We start from the raw sequence: 17850 nt of genomic DNA on the forward strand, positions 1-17850 counted from the left end.
ATGGAAGGCCTCACCCTCTCTGGGGAGCAGAAAGGGTGTGTGATAGGTAGGGTTTTAGTTTTGGGGTAGTAGTGGAGGAGGGGAGGGAGAGGGAACTCAGATTGACATGTAAAACAATCTTGTTTCTAAATCAAATAAAAAATGAAAAAAAGTACCTTTAACTGAAAACAAAAGAAATGGGGACCTTTAACTGAAAAAGGAAGAAATGGGGACAACTCTCCCATGTTCACAAGTTCAGGCCTGGCTCACCCACACTGCTGCTAACAGGGTTGGCTCTATTGTGCTGCACTTGTGGGGCAGGGTCTGCTCTCCTAAGTGTTACAGCTCTTGGGGGCTTGGAGATGGGTCTCCTACACTTGTGACCACTGGGCCAGCACTCTTACCTACCACAGGCCACGCTACCCTTAGATAGGTGAGAAATAGTGTCTCTTTAGAATATCTTGCGTCTCTGAAAATCCAATGCCTCACAGATATGCAAATTCTTTCTAAAGTAGCCATAAATTCAGTATCCTATAGAGTCAAAACTAATCTTCCATACTTCCTTATTCCAAGATGAAAGAAGCTGAGCACATTAACATTCCAATCAAAGAAACCTAAAGTTACACTTTCCCAAAACCTCATTGCTTGACTTCTGTGAAACATTTATGAACCACAAGTATCCAAAGGACTGCGTTTTTTTTCAGTCTTTTATTATCAGCATATATAGCTTGTCATTTAGGCTCAAACTAGCTAAGTAGAATCACTGCTATACTTCTTATCATCCCATGATAAAGGCATTTTGAGAATTTGGGGGGGGGTCTGTGCAATTCAGGGTGCCTCAATTTCTCTCCATGATGCTTCAGTTCTTGGGACTCAATCCCTGCCTCATACTGCCTAGTCTCATCTACTTTCCATGAACCCTTCATTGGTTCAAAATCACTACCATCTGAATGACTTTCACACCCTATAAATAAGAAAAGATTTTGACCAATTACATAGTCAAAACAGGGTTAATATCCAAAATATACAAAGGAATAAAAAAACTGCATATTAAGAAAACATATAACCAAAATTTAAAATGGCATTCAGAACTAAAAAGAAACTTTTCAGGAGATAAAACTCAAATTACTGATAAGAACTCTTCAATGTTCAGCTCAGGCAGATGAACTACCACCCATGAGCTAGCCTAGGTCCTCACAATCATTGCTATCTGAAGGTATGCAAAGGTCTGCCTGCTGCCATTTTGCTTGAATGGGTGAAAGACTCTCACAGGTCAGCCTGGTTCCTCACAGTACAAGCTGGCCAAAGCTACACACAGGCTACCTGCTGTTACTCAGATTAGAACATTAAAAGGTACCCCAAAGGCCACATTGATACACAAGGTTTAGAGTCCAACCTGTGGCCATGTTCATATCTGAGGGCCATGCTGTCATCTTGGCCATGCTGACCTGGATGATTTGGGCTGACACTCAAGGCCATGATTTTGTCTGGTCCCAGGCTGCTGCTGAGGGTCATGTCTGGGTTCATGGCCCATCAGCAGCCATGGTCTTAGATGATGCCCATGGCTCCTCTTACCACTAGGGCTGAGGATGCTCAGGTTTGAACAGCTTCCTGAGATCATAACAGTGTCTGAGGTCCATGATTTCACCAGGGTAATACCTATTTGGGTGGACTGTGCTGCTACCAGGGAAATGGTTTTGTTCAGGCCTGTGCTGTGGCCAACAGTCATGTAACTACTGCAGCTGGGATCTATGATCATGTTGATGGCCCATGTTACCACAACATAATAGGAACAATGTGTGATGAAATCAGAGAGCCATGATGAGTCAGTCCTGGCCTTCACTGTCCCTGGGATAACTGCCCTTCCCCTTGATGGACACTTCAGCAGGAGATCTGACCCTACTCCTCATGTGAGAGATTGCCTCACCCCTTACCATGTATGTGGGAGAGCTGGCCCCATTGGCATAGGTCTAGGATAGTTGGCTCTGCCCCTCACCTGAGGGGTATGTCCTAGTCACCTAAACCAACCAGATTAGCTACCACCCAAACCCATATCCTAGGCCTTGATTTGGCTCTCACTAACATCTATCCCATCTATGACCTTCTGGAGATTAAGAAGGGACTGGTCCAGCAGAAAGGTAACTGCAGGATATCCATGACTCAGGGCAACAACAGGATATGTTAGAGTAGTTTGGGTGAGTATCCAGTGATGCTGGTGTGTTAGATGCCTTGAACCAGACCAAATGACTCATTGAAATGAACATTTTGTGGGTGGGGATGAATGGATAAAAAGGTATACTGTGTGGCAACCCTCAGCTGCCAATTAAACTAGGATGAATGAAGAACTGTTGGAAAGACAGAGGAGTGAGATGGCTTCTTTTGTTTTTTTTGGTTTTGCTTTTAATTAATTTTATGGGGGCTTTTGGGGGGATGATATAGGGTTGATGGGGCAGATATTGAGGGGGTGGGAGGTGAGTAGGATTCCTAAAGTATCAATAAAAAACTTACATTGGAGAGACAGAGAAAGAGAGAGAGTAGCCTGAGGAAGCCATATGGAGTAAGCCAGTAAACAGTACCCCCCCACCCCCTGCCATGGGGATAACAGCTTTCTGTCCATCTTCCTGCCCTGTTTGAGTTTCCTGGTTTCCTTCAGTGATGGACTATAGTACAGAAGTGTAAGCCTTGTAAACCCGTCCTTCCTTGACTTCCTTTTTGATCATGGTGTTTCATCATGGAAATTGAACCCCTAATTAAGACAAGGTGGTAGTGACTCTAAACGCATAAAGGTTTCATGGAAAGCAGATGAAACATGGCAGTGTGTGTGGCAAGTTTGGAGTCCCTATAAAGAGGACAAGATTGCCAGTTGGTAAAGGGCAACCTAATTTGTGGTTGAAGTTCAAGGACTGTAAGAGTCATAGAGAGAAGCTGAGTTGTATCCAAATTGCCAAGACCTAGAATTTTGGAGATGCCAATATCATGGGATGACAACCAAGTACAGCATCAGTTGTAGAGTGGAGCTGTCCTAAACCTAACTGGCAAGCAGTATATCTTGATGATAGCAGGTCTGATAATAACACCCTTGCATCCATGAGGATCAGGAGTGGTTCACAGGTACCAAGTATTGAAGTTTTGAGTCTGCTGAACTTTGGATTTGTTTTGATTTTAATGTAATTGCACTTTACTTCTTCCCTATGGAATAAGAAAATATGGAACTTGCTTTTTACATGATCTCAAATTTAAGCATATTTTAGATTTTGAAGTTTTCAAGATACTTTAGATTCTCAGAATGAATATTCTGAGGAGAGTGACTTTTAAAAAGCATTTATATGTTAAAAATGTTGGCACTTTTCAATTAACTTTATGGATATCATGCACTATTACTTTGGGAACCTGATGACAACAAATAAGAAAATTTTATTGTTTTATAGTGATATGTTTGCTTGACATGATCAGTTGTTGTCTTAGTTAGGGTTTCCCGTTGCCGTGAGAACACACCATGACATTGGCAACTGTTCTAAAGAAAACATTTAATTGAGAGGGCTGGCTTCCAGTTTTAGAGGTTCAGTCCATTCTCATCATGATGGGGAGCATGGTGGCCTGCAGACAGATGTGGTGCTTGCTATATCTTGACCAGAAGGTGTCAGGAAGTCAACTGACTGTCACACCGAGGGAAACTTGAACAAAGAAACCACAAAGCCAGCCCCCATAGTGACATACTTCCTCCAACAAGGCCAAACCTAACAGTGCCTATCCCTTTGGGGTTCATTTTCTTTCAAAGCACCATAGTTGTGCTGGCTAATTTCACGTCAACTTGACTGAAGTTACAGTTATTTCAGAATAGGAAATGTCAATTGAGGAAATGGCTCTAACATATTTGCCTGTTAGTAAGTCTTTGGTATATTTTATTTATTGATGTTTGATGCAGGGAAGCCCACCTTACTGTGGGCAGTACCACCAGGACTGTTGTTTCTGAGTGCTATGAAAAAACTAGCTAACCAAACCTTGGGGAGCAAGTTAGTAAGCAGAACTTCCCTATGGCCTCTAGATCATCTCTTGCCTCCTTGTTCGGTTTCCTTCCATGGCTTTCCTCAGCAATGAAGTGTTACATGAGAGTGTAAGCTGAAATAAATTCTTTACTATACAGTATACACACATGCACACAGAGTAGAGGTGACTGACACAGACAAAAACAGAAACAGAGATGGAGATGACAGAGTTCATCATCATGCTAGAAGCTCCTATTATTTAAGAAGTTACATTTGACTCTATGGAATGAAAATATTTTTAAGAGGCATAAAATATTACATGTCTAGGTGACAGGGACACTCAACTGGACAGTACATTCTGCATGTTTTGATAGGATCACATTTGTTTTGCAACTGCAGGTGGAGACACATAGGAGCACATTTGAATCTGGAGATCAATGGTGAGCTCACCCATGCTGACTGAGTAAGAAGTCAGCTGGGACTGGTATCCAGAACACATCTTAGAGGACCTCCGTGTAGGGCAGACTTGGAGGTGGACTCACAGAGGAACATGGTTTCCTTTGAGAGGTGAAATGTTCACTAGACTACATAAATTTTGGAGAAAGACCCAATTCCTTCATCTCAATCGCAGAATTGTTTGAGAATTTGAAAACAAGGTCAGAAAATTCACTATAAAATGACAACAGTGAAAAAAATCCTTAACTGTACAGAGTAGTTCCTCTAATGTGGGCAGTGTGTTTGAGTTTACAGGGTTACTGTTATAAAATAGGCATCTATAACTTAATAGGTTAAGTAAATCATGTAAAAGTAAAATAGGTAAACAGAATGCACTGAGTCTTGGCTTCTTCACCAGGTGATTATTTGGCTGTGAAATTTTGCATAGCAGGTTCTTTCTTGGGTATTTCACTCTTATTCTAGGAAATGAGGAACCAGAAACACAAAAGCAATTTTTGTTGTTCTGGACTGTCATTTGAGATAAACCCCCAGTAAGGGAGGAATAGGTATAAATTTTAACAGTCAGGACCAAGTGGATCTCAGGTGTTTTTCCCATGTACTTTTGTAACAATGAAACAGATAATGGATGGAAACACCTGCTGGCATTACAGCCAGCCCAGTAGATCAAAAAATATCACAGGAAGTATGTATATTATGGTTATGTCATCCTGTCTTAGATTTTTGTATGAAGACTTTTTCTGTACTACAGGGACATAACTTTTCATCTCTGCTTAATCCAGTTACCTAAATCTTACCTACACAAATGTGGAAAATATAGAAATGATCACATATGGATTTCCTGGGAACCTGAGGTTCAGAGGTCATTCTTCTTTATGTTAGTCTCCATGCAATCTATACACCTTTGTGTCAGTCCATTTTGAGGATAACAGCAGAGGATGCAAGGCAGCAGCTCAGATCTCTCTTTACTTTCACGGAGCCACTCTATCTGAATAATGGCTTTCCAACCCACTGCTGTTCTTTTGCAAATATGATTCCTGGATATTAAATATACAGCAGAGATTGTCATGGCAATCACATGTCAATGGAAGACCCCCCCATGTCAACACCTTAGTGTTGACCCCTTGCTTCACACATCCTGAGAAAGGAGTAACCTATAAATGAGCTGGTGAAGTTTTTATTAAGCAAGGAGTATATAAGAAATACACTTGAGGATCAAAAATCAAGGAGAAGAGAATTAAAGACAGCCTCTTATGTGTGAATTCCCAACTTTAGCAGCCTACTCTACTAGGCTTCTTTTGCTACCAAACTGACATGCAATACATAGTCTAGGGGAATTCATCTGCACAGTAAGAACAAGTTCAAGTCCTCAGAGAACAACTTGCTATAAACTTAGACTCTGGACAGCTGAAGCTTCTCAGGGATATGTGTTTCATCCAGACCACAGTGCAGACCTCAAAGGATTATATATCTGTCCACAAAATAAAAAGGGATTGTTACGCTGTACTGGTTATAGTTAAAATGAAATTCCCCAGCCAGACATCTAAGAGTTAGGGTGGGAATCATGCAGGTAAGACACATCTGAACAACTTTTGGTAAGTACTATAAAATTCAGCTTACCCCTTCAGTTTCTTCTGGTCTTCTACATATTGCTGTCAATACACAAAATGGCATCTTTCTTTCTCTCTAGCTCACAGGGATTCTCATCTCTTGGCCAAACATGGCCTTTAAGGAGCAGGTAATACTCCATGCAAGGATACCAGAATAATGAGTTACCCATTAATAGTCTTCACTATACTGAGATATGTGTATATCCTCCAATGCCATTTGCTTGAGAACTTTTCTTAAAAAGGACTCTTGGATTTACATCTGTAGGGGACATTTTTGTAAAGAGAAATCTGTGGATCTAAGAAAAATTAAAAAGCATAACAGTGTCCAAAATCAGGGAAATAAAATTTAAACCAATATTGAGATGAGAGCTCACCTCAGTCAGAATCACTATCATTAATCAAACTCTCTGTAGAGAATGAGGAAAAAGAGTAACATCCATTCACTGTTTGGGGAAATATAACTTGCACACCATGGAGATTGCTCAGAACTCTTGAAATAGAATTGCTTCATGAAAAAATTAACCACTTGAGGTCATACACAAAAGAATTCTAATCTGACCAGGGAGGTTTGTATTCAGAAGTATTAATTTCTGCTCTATTCATGAAAGCTAGGAAATTGGATCTTTTAAAATGTCCAACCCTTGATTAGTTGATGATAATGATGTGACCAAATCATGTAACACGAATAATAAAACCCAGATATTGGGGTTCAAGCTGCTGATCAGAGAAGCAAAGAAGCTAGGCTCCTACCTCTATCAAGGCTCAAATGCAGATCCTGTCTTCCCTGTGTCTGGAAACTAAATCTCTGAATACAGACTGAAACACTGGGATTATGTCTTTTATATAGGTTTCTATGGATAGGATTAAAGGGGTGAGCTTTGTTTCCTTTTAGATTGAGTCACTCCAGTGTAGTCAAAGGTGGCCTTGAACTCAGAGACATCCATCTGCCTCTGTCTCCTGAGTCATGGGATTAAAGGTGTGAACCACCACTGCCCAACTTCTATAGCTGTAGCTGGCTTTGTGTTCTGATCCTTCAGTCAAGATTTATTAAATCATAAATAACATATCACAAAAACATTCAATGAAATTTCATTATGATTTAAAGAAACAAATTATAAATTTTAAAGGAAATGAATATATAGTGTAATATAGTGATAGAGGCACTCCAGCCTGAGAACATAACATGCTGCATAATAATCCCTTGTATCAGGTCTCTAAGTTTCTGTTTTCTACAGGAACTGATGTAGAAACTGTGAAAGTAGAAAGAGACATTTGAAGGGTAATCAGTAAATGGACAGAGGAGAGTATAATATAAATAATATGAAGACAGAAGGGAATCATGGGACTAGAAAGTGTTAAGCAAGGAGGAATCAGTATTGTGGAGATTAAATCATATGGAAATCAAATAACTTAAAATCATGTGTGAGCATATACTTGTATGTATGTGTGCATGCATGCATGCATGCTTATAAGGAGTTTAAAATGAGAAAAACAGCATGACTAGTAAATCATGTTCATTGGAGCACTGCATAAACAAAAATCACAATGGATAGTACTGAAGCCTTCTATTAATTTGTTGTCCATGGAGGTCACAGAAACTTCCAAAACAAAATGCAGGCACTAGCTATTCTGATTGGTAGGCCATTGGAAATAGATAATATGCTATGGTTGTGGACACCATAAACCTTGATTATACGATATAGAAAAACCAGGATGTAACTTATTTGAAAAATCTCCTCCAATCCATCTAGTATTATAGAAGAGGTGCTATTTGGATTGCAAGTTAGTATTTTCCAGAGTCACATGAAATATCACACTTCCATAGGTAACTCTTGATGATCCATTAACCTGCCATCTCAGGACCTTAATGAGAAAAAAAATGTGAACAGAAAGCATTTGTCTTGAATGTGATAGGCATGTTATGTACATATGATACCAACCTAGGAGAGCTCAGCATTCAAGGGATGTGATCTATGGGAAAATCTGGGGTGAGGGGATTGCTTGGTGCTGTGAAAGTGTGAGAAGGAGGGGAGATACAGAGAACACACAAAGAGTAGGTAGAAGAGCTCCTGGTGTGCATCAGAAAGAAACAAAAGAGGAGTCAGGTCTGGGACGTATAGGGGTAGTGTGAAAAGAACTCTAGAGGTGAGGAACAGGAAAAGGAGTTTCAAGGGCAAAAGAGCATGGGGCCCTGCCAAGGAGTGCAGGAGAAAAGGGAAGCTGGTTTCTAGTCTGTACTCATTTCCTCATCCAGGCTCCCTGCAGCTCCACATCCAGCTAGAGATCCAAGTCAAAGAAGTCCATGGCTTGCTTGCTTCATGCTCCAGTACATCTGTTGATAGCCCTCATGGTGGCTCTAAACTTGAGTCAGAACCCTCTACTTGGCCACACACTGCTTGGAAGCACAGAGAATTCCATTATCTAAAAGGAGGCTTCAGAAGCACTGGACTTTGCTGCAAGCAAGTATGGTGAAAACAACAACGAATTGCACTGAGCTGTGAAGAGGAAATGTAAAATGTTCAAAAGAAAGTATGTGACCCTTGAAGGGAGGGAGCCTGGATTTGTCCCTTAGAGGTGGCCAAAATGTCTCCTTAGTTCCGCATTCACCTATTCCTGCTTCTCTGCTCCTGACTATAGTTCAGTGTGTTTTGCAACCAGTAAACTGCTGTACATAAAGTCAGTATCTATATGCACATGCTTTTCTTTAAGTGCTGTCCTCAGAGATTTGCTGTCACCCAGAAGTCCCTGCAGATTGCACTGTCCCAAATCAAACAACATCTATTAGACTGTATTGAAAATTAAAGGACACACTGCAGGTGGGTGCAAGCCTCTTGTTTGCTAACCCACCCAGTCACACACTGAAAGAGGCTAAACATGAGCTCCCTTCTGCAGTCTGGGGAATGAATAGTCAGGAGACAATTAATTGGCTATGAAAAAGAACAAATACCCACCAAAGCTGCCATCACTGCATGATCATTTTAGTGTGTTTCATTTAATTATTATAATAATAATTAAATGTTAAGAGCAGCCACACTGTAGCACAGAATGTCCTCTGGAAATCCTTGCTGTCTCCATTCACTATTACAATTCACAGAATTTACTCCAGCATCCTTCTTTCATAAGGTCAAGAATATATGGGTAAGTGGTTTTCTAAATGTTTTGATATCCTGTTTAGTGTACATTTTCTATAAGATTTTATTCAGACCCAAGACCTTATAAGGAAAGGCAGGAATCAACCGTCACACTTAGTTTGCTGAGGTCCACTAATAACCACTCTCAGAATGACTTCCTTTTATATTGGCCTCCTGTTCTCTGAGTTGCCTTTGATGAGATTTGAAGACCTTAGTGTTTTCAAAATTCCAGCAAGAATTTGCTATGAGCCTGTGTTTTCCAGTGTCATGAACATAATGGTACCCTAAATAGACACACCTAGTTATTCTCTTGACACTTGATACATGAATAACATGCAGTGATGCTCCCAGTGAAATCCCATGGAGACACATTTCTCAGAATAGGTCCTACAACTCTCATAACAAATGACTATGTAAACTGAACATAAATAGAGATGGCTATTTATGTTCCCACTGGAGTCTTCCTAATAAGGGTTACCAATTATTCTGAGGAACTAAGCTTCCTTTACATTGTGATCCTATAGTTTCTCTGGAATCAGCTTCAACAAAATGCTGCTACTTCCGCTAGATACAATCCTTGGGTTTGAGTCTGGGGAATCCTTCCAAACTTCATATAGAGGACCATTCTTAATTCTACCTGGACACAGTCGCATGGTATTAAACCTCAAAAGAGAAAGGAGCCTTTGAAAAAAAGAATAAGGAGCCAAGAGCTAGGCTGTTAGTCCACAAAGTCAAACATTAAGGAATTTTGAATTTAAAATAGGAGTTCCTCTTCCTATTAAAACATCTTCCAGTTGTAATCATGTTTGCAGAATGCTTCTTTTAAGCCCACATATGGGTGTTACTAAACACAAATGGGATGCATCAATCCTTTGTGGTGCGCCAGTGTACCAAGATATTCCCTTCTTTTCCTGAATATCAAGGGATTCAAGAATAGCCCAGTTCCTCCTGCTTCAAAATTTTCCCTTGGAAACCCTGTAAGCCTCTCAGGTTCCATGGTCCTTCCTGTAAAATGGACTTCTCAATACTGTACTTTAGTTAAAGGAAAGGTAAGCTTGGATGAATCAACTATATTTTCAACTGCCTTTGACTGAGAAATGGATAACTCATTATTAAGAAAACATTCCTGTAGGTTTATTTGATGGCTTTTCCAGATCGGATTGGATTAAGAGGATCATGAGCATAATCTGACCTAATCAATGGACCATTCTTAAATATGATGTCATTAATGAGTGGTAATGAGGGGTAGGTGGAGTGCATACGTAAAGAAAGAAGTAACCCGAGATGTATTTTTGCCCATTTCTTTCTGCCCCCACTTCCCTGCCCTACACTTTGCTTATTGTCAGTATTTCCTAGTTTTGTGGTTCTTATGGCTTTCCTTTAGAACCTCTGAAACACTGTATTGAAAGAATTCCCTGCCTAAAGTGTCTTCCTCATTCATGTATTTTTGTGAGTGACAAGAAAAACACAACAGAATCTTAAAAAATCATACAGCACAGGGTGGATGAATCTATTTCTTCAACATGAAACTTGATAATTAGAGTTATCATGGGTTTCACTCAGATTCACAGGAATCCCCAAACCTCATCTGCTATCACCTTTTGCTTCTCCACAGTTCTGAGAAGTTGAGTTGGGATTCCTTTCCGAATGAGAGGTTAATTTGTTTAATTAAAATGGTAAGATATGCAGGTGGGTTTCCAGTTGAACAATATTCTCAATAACAGTCCCATTTGCCTGAATGATTCTTTCTGTGAAGAATCTTATGACCTCCTGTCCACTTAAGGATCAATCTGGATAAAATGAAGGGAAAGATTCTGTGTTGTGTCTGATATTCAGCTAAATTTTAGTCATGAGCTCCCAAAATTCACAGTCTACCATGGTTGCTTTTTCCTGACCTCTGGCCTGCATGCTCAAGTTAGTCCTGTCCTATAGTCACAAGACATCACTTGTGCTCAGAGCAGCCCTGCCCTGATGAACAGAAAACTGTTGTGTGCCTCTGTCCTGGTTGACTCTTCAGAGTTACTTACTCTTGGAAATTTTTGGACTTCATGTAGTTCTTCCTTTCTTGACAATATAAGAGAGCATAGAATATTTGTGCAAAAGACTAGAAGATATAAGAAGGAGCAACAAGTACCCCATGTGTGAGAGATTTCTTGTATGATATGTAGGTAATATTAGTGCCTGCTCATGAATACAGGCATGTATCTATCCTCACCAAACCTCTTGACTCTGTAATGTAAAATGCCTGCATGTGAAGGTTAGTCTAATGATGAATGTGAATCACCATACTTCCTCTGTGGTTTGCAGCTGGAACGAATTTCCTTGATTTGATGCTATTCCAAACCAGATGTTTGAAGTCCCACATTGACTTAACCAACTATCCTTTTAAAAGTTAGACTGATCAGCAAAAGTTATACATATGGTGTATCCCAAAACTATTGTACAGTCAAAATAGGTTGCACAAACAGGTTTATTAAAGTACATATGAAATAATGTCATGTGTAGACATGTAAATACAGGAAAGAAATGTTTGCGTGCATATATATGTGCATGTGTACACGTTTACACCTGATGTATGGAAGAGTATATGTGCCTATACTTGGGTAAATGTAGAAAGGTACAAATGTGACTTGTGGGTCCTTAGGGTAGTGAATATATGTGTATGTGTGAATGAATTCTGAATATTTTAAATACATGCAGTTTTCTGAATATATAAAGCCCTGGGGTAAAGATATGTGTCTACATATTAGAATTTTGAGTTCTTCCTTGTGAGTTGTTCCTTGAATTGATGTGAGTATCAACTAGTCAGAGAACGCCCTTGAGTAGTGTGGGGTTGTTCCCTGCTAGACTGGAAGAGACAGACTCAGGAGTCCTCAATGGGAAAAGCTCTATACAATTCTAAGATAAGCTCCAGTTCAGTTCACCCAAAGAAGAAGGGAGCCCATCAGCGTTACCCTTTGCACTTAAATGCCTTCTCCTGATAGAAGTGCTATTGTGATCCAAGGAAGTGCTGTTCATATGAAGCCTAATTCAGCTAAAAATGAATGTATCCTCTTTCTCTCCTCAGATTCCCAGGTAATTTATTTGTCATGATTCCTGGATTATATTTCTATCAGAAAATGTATAACACCTGTAAGAAACATAGACTAAATGGGTGGGTTTGTTTTTGTTTGCGTGCATGTATATGTACTACTCATTAGTAAAACACCAACCAGAATCTAACCAAGGATGACATAATCTGACATAATCCAGAGGCTAGCATGACCCACATACATTTATGCTGGGCTGATGTGCCTATGTGGGAGGAAGAGAAGTCAGGATGATCATAGGCCTTCTCTGCTCTAGAGTAGATTACATGCTGATGAAGTGTACAAATACCAAATGGATTCCCACAATGTCAACCAAGGTCAAAAGCATTAGTTTCTATGATCTGAACACTTAAAGGTTCATCAATTGCTTGATTTGGAATCCAGGGACTGATCTCAATTCCTCTGGAAGATCATAAGGTGCTCTTCAGCACTGGGCAATCTCCATAGTTCTGCCATGTTTTTTCATGTCTGATTCATCACAGATAAATTAAACGTCAATATTTGGACACATAGATTTTAAAATGTTACATGAGCAAGACAAAGTGTAAGCCAGCAAGCAACTTTCATGTTTACTTCCTTTATTAAATGTAATGACTGGTGTGAATGTGTCATGGAAAGAATTTGGACCGGATACAGTCCAAATTTAAAGGTCATTATGGAAATTTTGCCAAAGAAAAGCTTCAGAGAAAAAACCAGGACTGAATGTTCCTGGATCCCTGAAATACCCACTTTCATTGGGAATACTGAACATCTAAGACCAGAAAGAGAAAGATCTTCAGGGACAAAAGAGTTCATCTTGAAGGTTATAGGCATTTGAAGACCAGAGAACAATAATACCTTGATTCAAGAGAATGACCCACCTAGGAAACAGGAAAGCTGATGGGATAGGATCTGTGGAGCAAATGAGTTATGTGATAGCCTGGAGTTGTGAGAGAGTGTGAATAAGAGATAACAGGACGTAACAAAGAGTGGGGAGGATGCTACTGGTGTGTACCAGAAAGGGACTGAAGACAAGCCAGGTCTGAGGTATAGTTGGGGCAGTATGAAGACAGAGGACTTGTAGAGAGGGAGGAACAGGAAAAAGAGGGGTAATTATGAAAGAGCATGGGACATTGGCAAGGAGCCCAAGCAGGATAAGAGGGCAGGATAAAAGAGGAGCTCATTTCCAGGCTGTACTTACTGCCTCATCCAGACTCATTTCAGCTACAAACAAAGTCTTGGGTCCATTTCCAAGTCTAGGGAAACCATGGCCTGTCCGCTCCATGCTCCATTACTCCTGCTCACCACTCTCATGGTGGCTGTGAACCTCAGCCTAAACCCTGTGCTGGGTAACATACTGCTGGGTGGCATAGAGGAGTCCAGTATGCAAGAGGAGGGGGCCCCAGAAGCACTGGAATATGCTGTTGGCAAGTACAATGAAAACAACAATGACTTGTATCTGAGCCATGTTGTGGAAGTGAAAAGAGTCCGAAAGCAGGTATGTGACACTTGATGTGAAAGAGCCAGAATTTGTCACTTAGAGGGCCATACATCTTGCCTTAGTCCAGAACTGAGGCCTCATCGCTTCTCCACTCATTAATACAGTTCACTGTGATTTGCTACAATGGACCTGAGGTGGATCTAATGGCAGCATCCACAAGGCAATGCCTCACATTAAACTTTGTCCTAAGATTTGCTGTTATCTGGAAGCTCTTGTAGATGTAATTTTCCAAAGTCAAATACCATCTGTTAGGTTGTTTTAAACCTTAGGGACATGCTGCAGGTATGAGCATGTGTGTTAATTACTAAACCTCACCATTCACATCCTGAATGATACTACAAAACAGTGACAACATATAATTATTCGTTCATTAAAAAATGGCAAAATATATTACAACTCTTTTCCCTCCATGATTTTTTATGTCTTTCATTTAATTTTTATTCTGTCTATGGGAAAATATTAAGTGCAGTCAAATTTGTAGCTCAGAACCTCCCTGTCAATCCACTGTCTTCCCTCATTATTAGATTTTACTGGGTTAGCTCCAACTTTATTTTTCTCTCAGGGTCATGCATACAAAGGTGAGTGGTTTTCTAAATGTTCCGAAAGCAACCTGTTTAGTGTAATTTCTTCCCAGATTTTTAAAATATGACCTTTTCTTTTAGAGCTTAACTTCTTATTGATTCTTTGTATATTTCCCATCATGCATCTTTATCTAACTCATCCTCCAGTCCTTTCCCATCTGCCCTCTACCCTTGCAAACTTCCCCCACCCCAGTTAAAGCAAAGGTAAGCTCTGATGGATCATCTATATTTTCAATATCTTTTAAAAGAGAAATGGATAACTGAATATTAAGGAAACCATCCTTGCTGGGTGATGGTGTTGTAAACATTTAATCCCAGCACTCAGGACACAGAGGCAGGTGGATTTCTGTTAGTTTATGGCCAGCGTGGTCTGCAGAACAAGTTCCAGGACAGCCGGGACTGTTACACAGAAAGAAAACCTTTCTCAAAAGAACCCCCTCCCCAAAAAAAACTAAAAAGAGAGAGAGATAGAAAACCATCCTGTAAGTTTGTGTGCTGGCTTTTCCAGAGCTGACTGGATCATGAGGATCAAGAGAGTGCACTGACCTAATAAATGTAATAGTCTTAACATGATGCCATTAGTGAGTGACAAAAAGGGGGTAGGCAGAGAGCATACTTGAAGAAAGAGGTCCCTGCAGACCTATATTTCTGACTAAGTCTTTTTGTGGCTCCGTCTATGCTCTGTATTCAGTTTCCTGTCAACCTGTTAGCGTCATGTTTCAGACTAGCAATTATGAAACTCAGACCAATACATGAAAACAAATCCCTACAAGAGTTCCTTCATTCAGGTGCTTTGTGAGTATTCAGTGATCTCCTAGAGAATCTTAGAGGACAGCGTGCTAATGGGGTGTGAATCTCATTTTAATGATGTGAAATCTAATAGCAGTGGAAGCATGGATTCATTTGTGGGTTCAGAGGGTTCTAAAATCCCCATTTGCTCCCACTATGTACTTCTCAAAGTTCTGACAAACTGAGTTAGAGCTTCCCTGTGGGGGAAAAAAAGAGTTAATGTACTTAATTTAAAGTCCAAGTCACACTGGAGAATTTCACACTCAAAAGATATTCCTATTAACAGTCACACTGAATCTGTTGACAATACAGGATTGTACTCGTTTGTATTGAAACATTCTTTTTGTGAAGTATCCCATGTCCTCCTGTCCACATACGGATTAATCTGGATAAAGGGAAGCAAAAGATTCTTTGTCGTGAATGGGATCCCGGTACACTTTAATCATGAGGTATCACACTTCACGCAGTGTACCAGGAGTGAGTCTTCCTGACCTCTGTGCTGCAGCTGAGTTAGTCCTGTCCTGTAGCCACAGACATCACTTGTGCTCACAGCAGCCCTGCATTGCTGAACAGAAAGAACACTGTTGCTTTGCCTCCATCCTGGCTGACTCCTCTACTCTTCCCAAGTCCTGAATTCTGTGTCCTGTCTCATTTATTAGCAACATCAAACACTTGTGAAACTTGCCCAGAAGAAAATAAGATACCAGAACTAGGTGAAGTTGCCTCACTTGGCAGGCTGGCTTGGTTGCTGTGTTCATGATATTGGTGGCAGGTCATGAATGCAAACATCTACAAATCTTCACCAAACCCACTGACTCTGCATGTGAAGGTTAGTCTAATGTTGCCAATAAATCATTGTTTTCTCTCTATAGGTCGTGGCTGGAGAGAACTTCCTTTTTGATGTGGTTCTAGGCCAAACCACATGTACAAAGGCCCAAGATGACTTGACCAACTGTCCCTTAAATGATCAGGCTGAGGTATGAACATGGAATATATCCTAGACCTATTGTGTACTTAGGAGGGGTTACAATCATGTTAGTTTGTGAAAATACTTATATCATGTCTACAAATGTGCAAGTGTGTGAATACATAAAATAAGTGTGTGTGTGTGTGTGTGTGTGTGTATGTGTGTGTGTGTGTGTGTGTGTGTGTGTATTTGCACATTGAGTTATGGGAGGGTGTTTTTGATTATACTAGGACAAAGTTGGAAAAGTGCATATGTGACACAGTGCTGTTTTGAGGAGTGAATACATTTGTATTATGAAGAGAGTATGGTTATTTGTGAATTTAAATGTAGATTATTAGAGTATATATAGCCCAGAGGGGTAAGGTATATGGGTACACATTAAAGTTTTGAGCTGCTTCTTATGTTAAAATGTGAATTAGGAACTCTGAGACAATCCCTGAATGCTTTGGGTGTGTTGCCTGGACAGGAGCAGATAGCCTCAGGTTTCTTTGATAGTAAATGCTCTATACATTCCCATGTTGAACTCCTGTTCAGATCACCCTGAAATTAAGGTATCCCATCAATGCTTCCCCTTGTACCCAATGCCATGCATTTCCATGACAGAAGTGTTCTTGAGTTACAGTGGCTCTGTACATCACTGCAATTTCTCACCATGCTGCCTTCCCCTACCATGTGCTTCTCAAGACATTATTTGTCCCAAGCCCCAGATTTATATTGTCTCTGGTGCTAGAAGTGAAGGGGTAGAGCTTACTGAATCTATCCCCCTTTCTTTTTATTTTAATTAGAAAGAAGATTATTTTACATGCTAATTCCAGGTGCCTCTCCCTCCCCTCCCTCTGCCCCCCACTAATATCCTACCTATCCCACACCCTACCTGCTCCCCAGGGAGGGTAAGGCCTTCTGTACGGGGTCTTCAAAGTCTGCCATATCCTTTGGGATAGGGCCTACGCCAACCTCCTTGTGTCTAGGTTCAGGGAGTATCCCTCCATGTGGGATGGGCTCCCAGAGTCCATTCCTATGCTAGGGATAAGTACTGATCCACTACAAGGGGCCCCATAGATTTCCAAGGTCTCCTCACTGACACCCACATTCATGGGGTCTGGATAAGTCCCATGCTGCTTTCCCAGCTATCAGTCTGGGGACCAAGAGCTCTCCCTTGTTCAAGTCAGCTGTTTCTGTGGCTTTCTTGACCTCCAAGATACTGTCATGAATCATGGTCTACTCCTTAAAGGGCTGTTTTGAAAAAGAGATGTGAAATTCTGTGAGTCTAAGATGTACACATATTCCTTATGACAGATGAACAGCATTGTGTTGCAGAACAGAAGGCACTTGCTTATTTGGGCTGAGTGTCATTGGTCTTGATAGAGATTTTGTGTTGTATCTTACCTGCATCATCCCACTCTCCTTTAACTCTTCTGGCTGTAAGATTTCCCTTTAATGTTAACCAGCACTGATTAATGGACTTCCTTTACCTTTGCAGAGAAAATTATGCTCTTTTGAGGTCTATTTTGTGCCATGGGAGAACAAGATGTCCCTGACAACTTCCAGCTGTCATGAAATTTAAGTTCCTGCCCAACTGTACTGTGCAGATTGCATTCCTCTGTGGAAGTTCCTCATAAGTCTTCTGGATGATCTTGCTTTCAGGGATGTAACTCAGATTACCTCAATCAAGTTCCATAATAGATTAGACTGCTTGGGGTAGGCTCTCATACCCCAGTAGCTACACTAGTTCTTTTATACTTTCTTTGCAAATTGTCCATTGCATTGATCTCTTACATTTGCTCA

At 40.5% G+C, this 17850-nt stretch overlaps 1 protein-coding gene across 1 annotated transcript; it reads left to right on the plus strand.

Moving 5' to 3' along the window:
• The first annotated feature begins 13494 nt into the window (after nt 1-13494).
• LOC100771186 (cystatin-S) lies at nt 13495-17629 on the plus strand. Its single transcript, XM_027420962.1, has 3 exons — nt 13495-13725; nt 15971-16075; nt 17546-17629. Exons 1-3 carry the CDS (start codon nt 13495-13497, stop codon nt 17627-17629), a joined length of 420 nt encoding a protein of 139 aa, XP_027276763.1.
• The last annotated feature ends 221 nt before the right edge of the window (nt 17630-17850 follow it).

This window comes from Cricetulus griseus, chromosome 6, assembly GCF_003668045.3.
Source record: "Cricetulus griseus strain 17A/GY chromosome 6, alternate assembly CriGri-PICRH-1.0, whole genome shotgun sequence".
Taxonomy (NCBI): domain Eukaryota; kingdom Metazoa; phylum Chordata; class Mammalia; order Rodentia; family Cricetidae; genus Cricetulus; species Cricetulus griseus.

Bases quoted from the DNA above. Each gene is read 5' to 3' on its own strand.
- LOC100771186 (XM_027420962.1), top strand. From the start codon at position 13,495: ATGGCCTGTCCGCTCCATGCTCCATTACTCCTGCTCACCACTCTCATG. The intron at 13,726-15,970 runs GTATGTGACACT...TTCTCTCTATAG, and splicing joins TGAAAAGAGTCCGAAAGCAG to GTCGTGGCTGGAGAGAACTT. The intron at 16,076-17,545 runs GTATGAACATGG...TTACCTTTGCAG, and splicing joins CCTTAAATGATCAGGCTGAG to AGAAAATTATGCTCTTTTGA.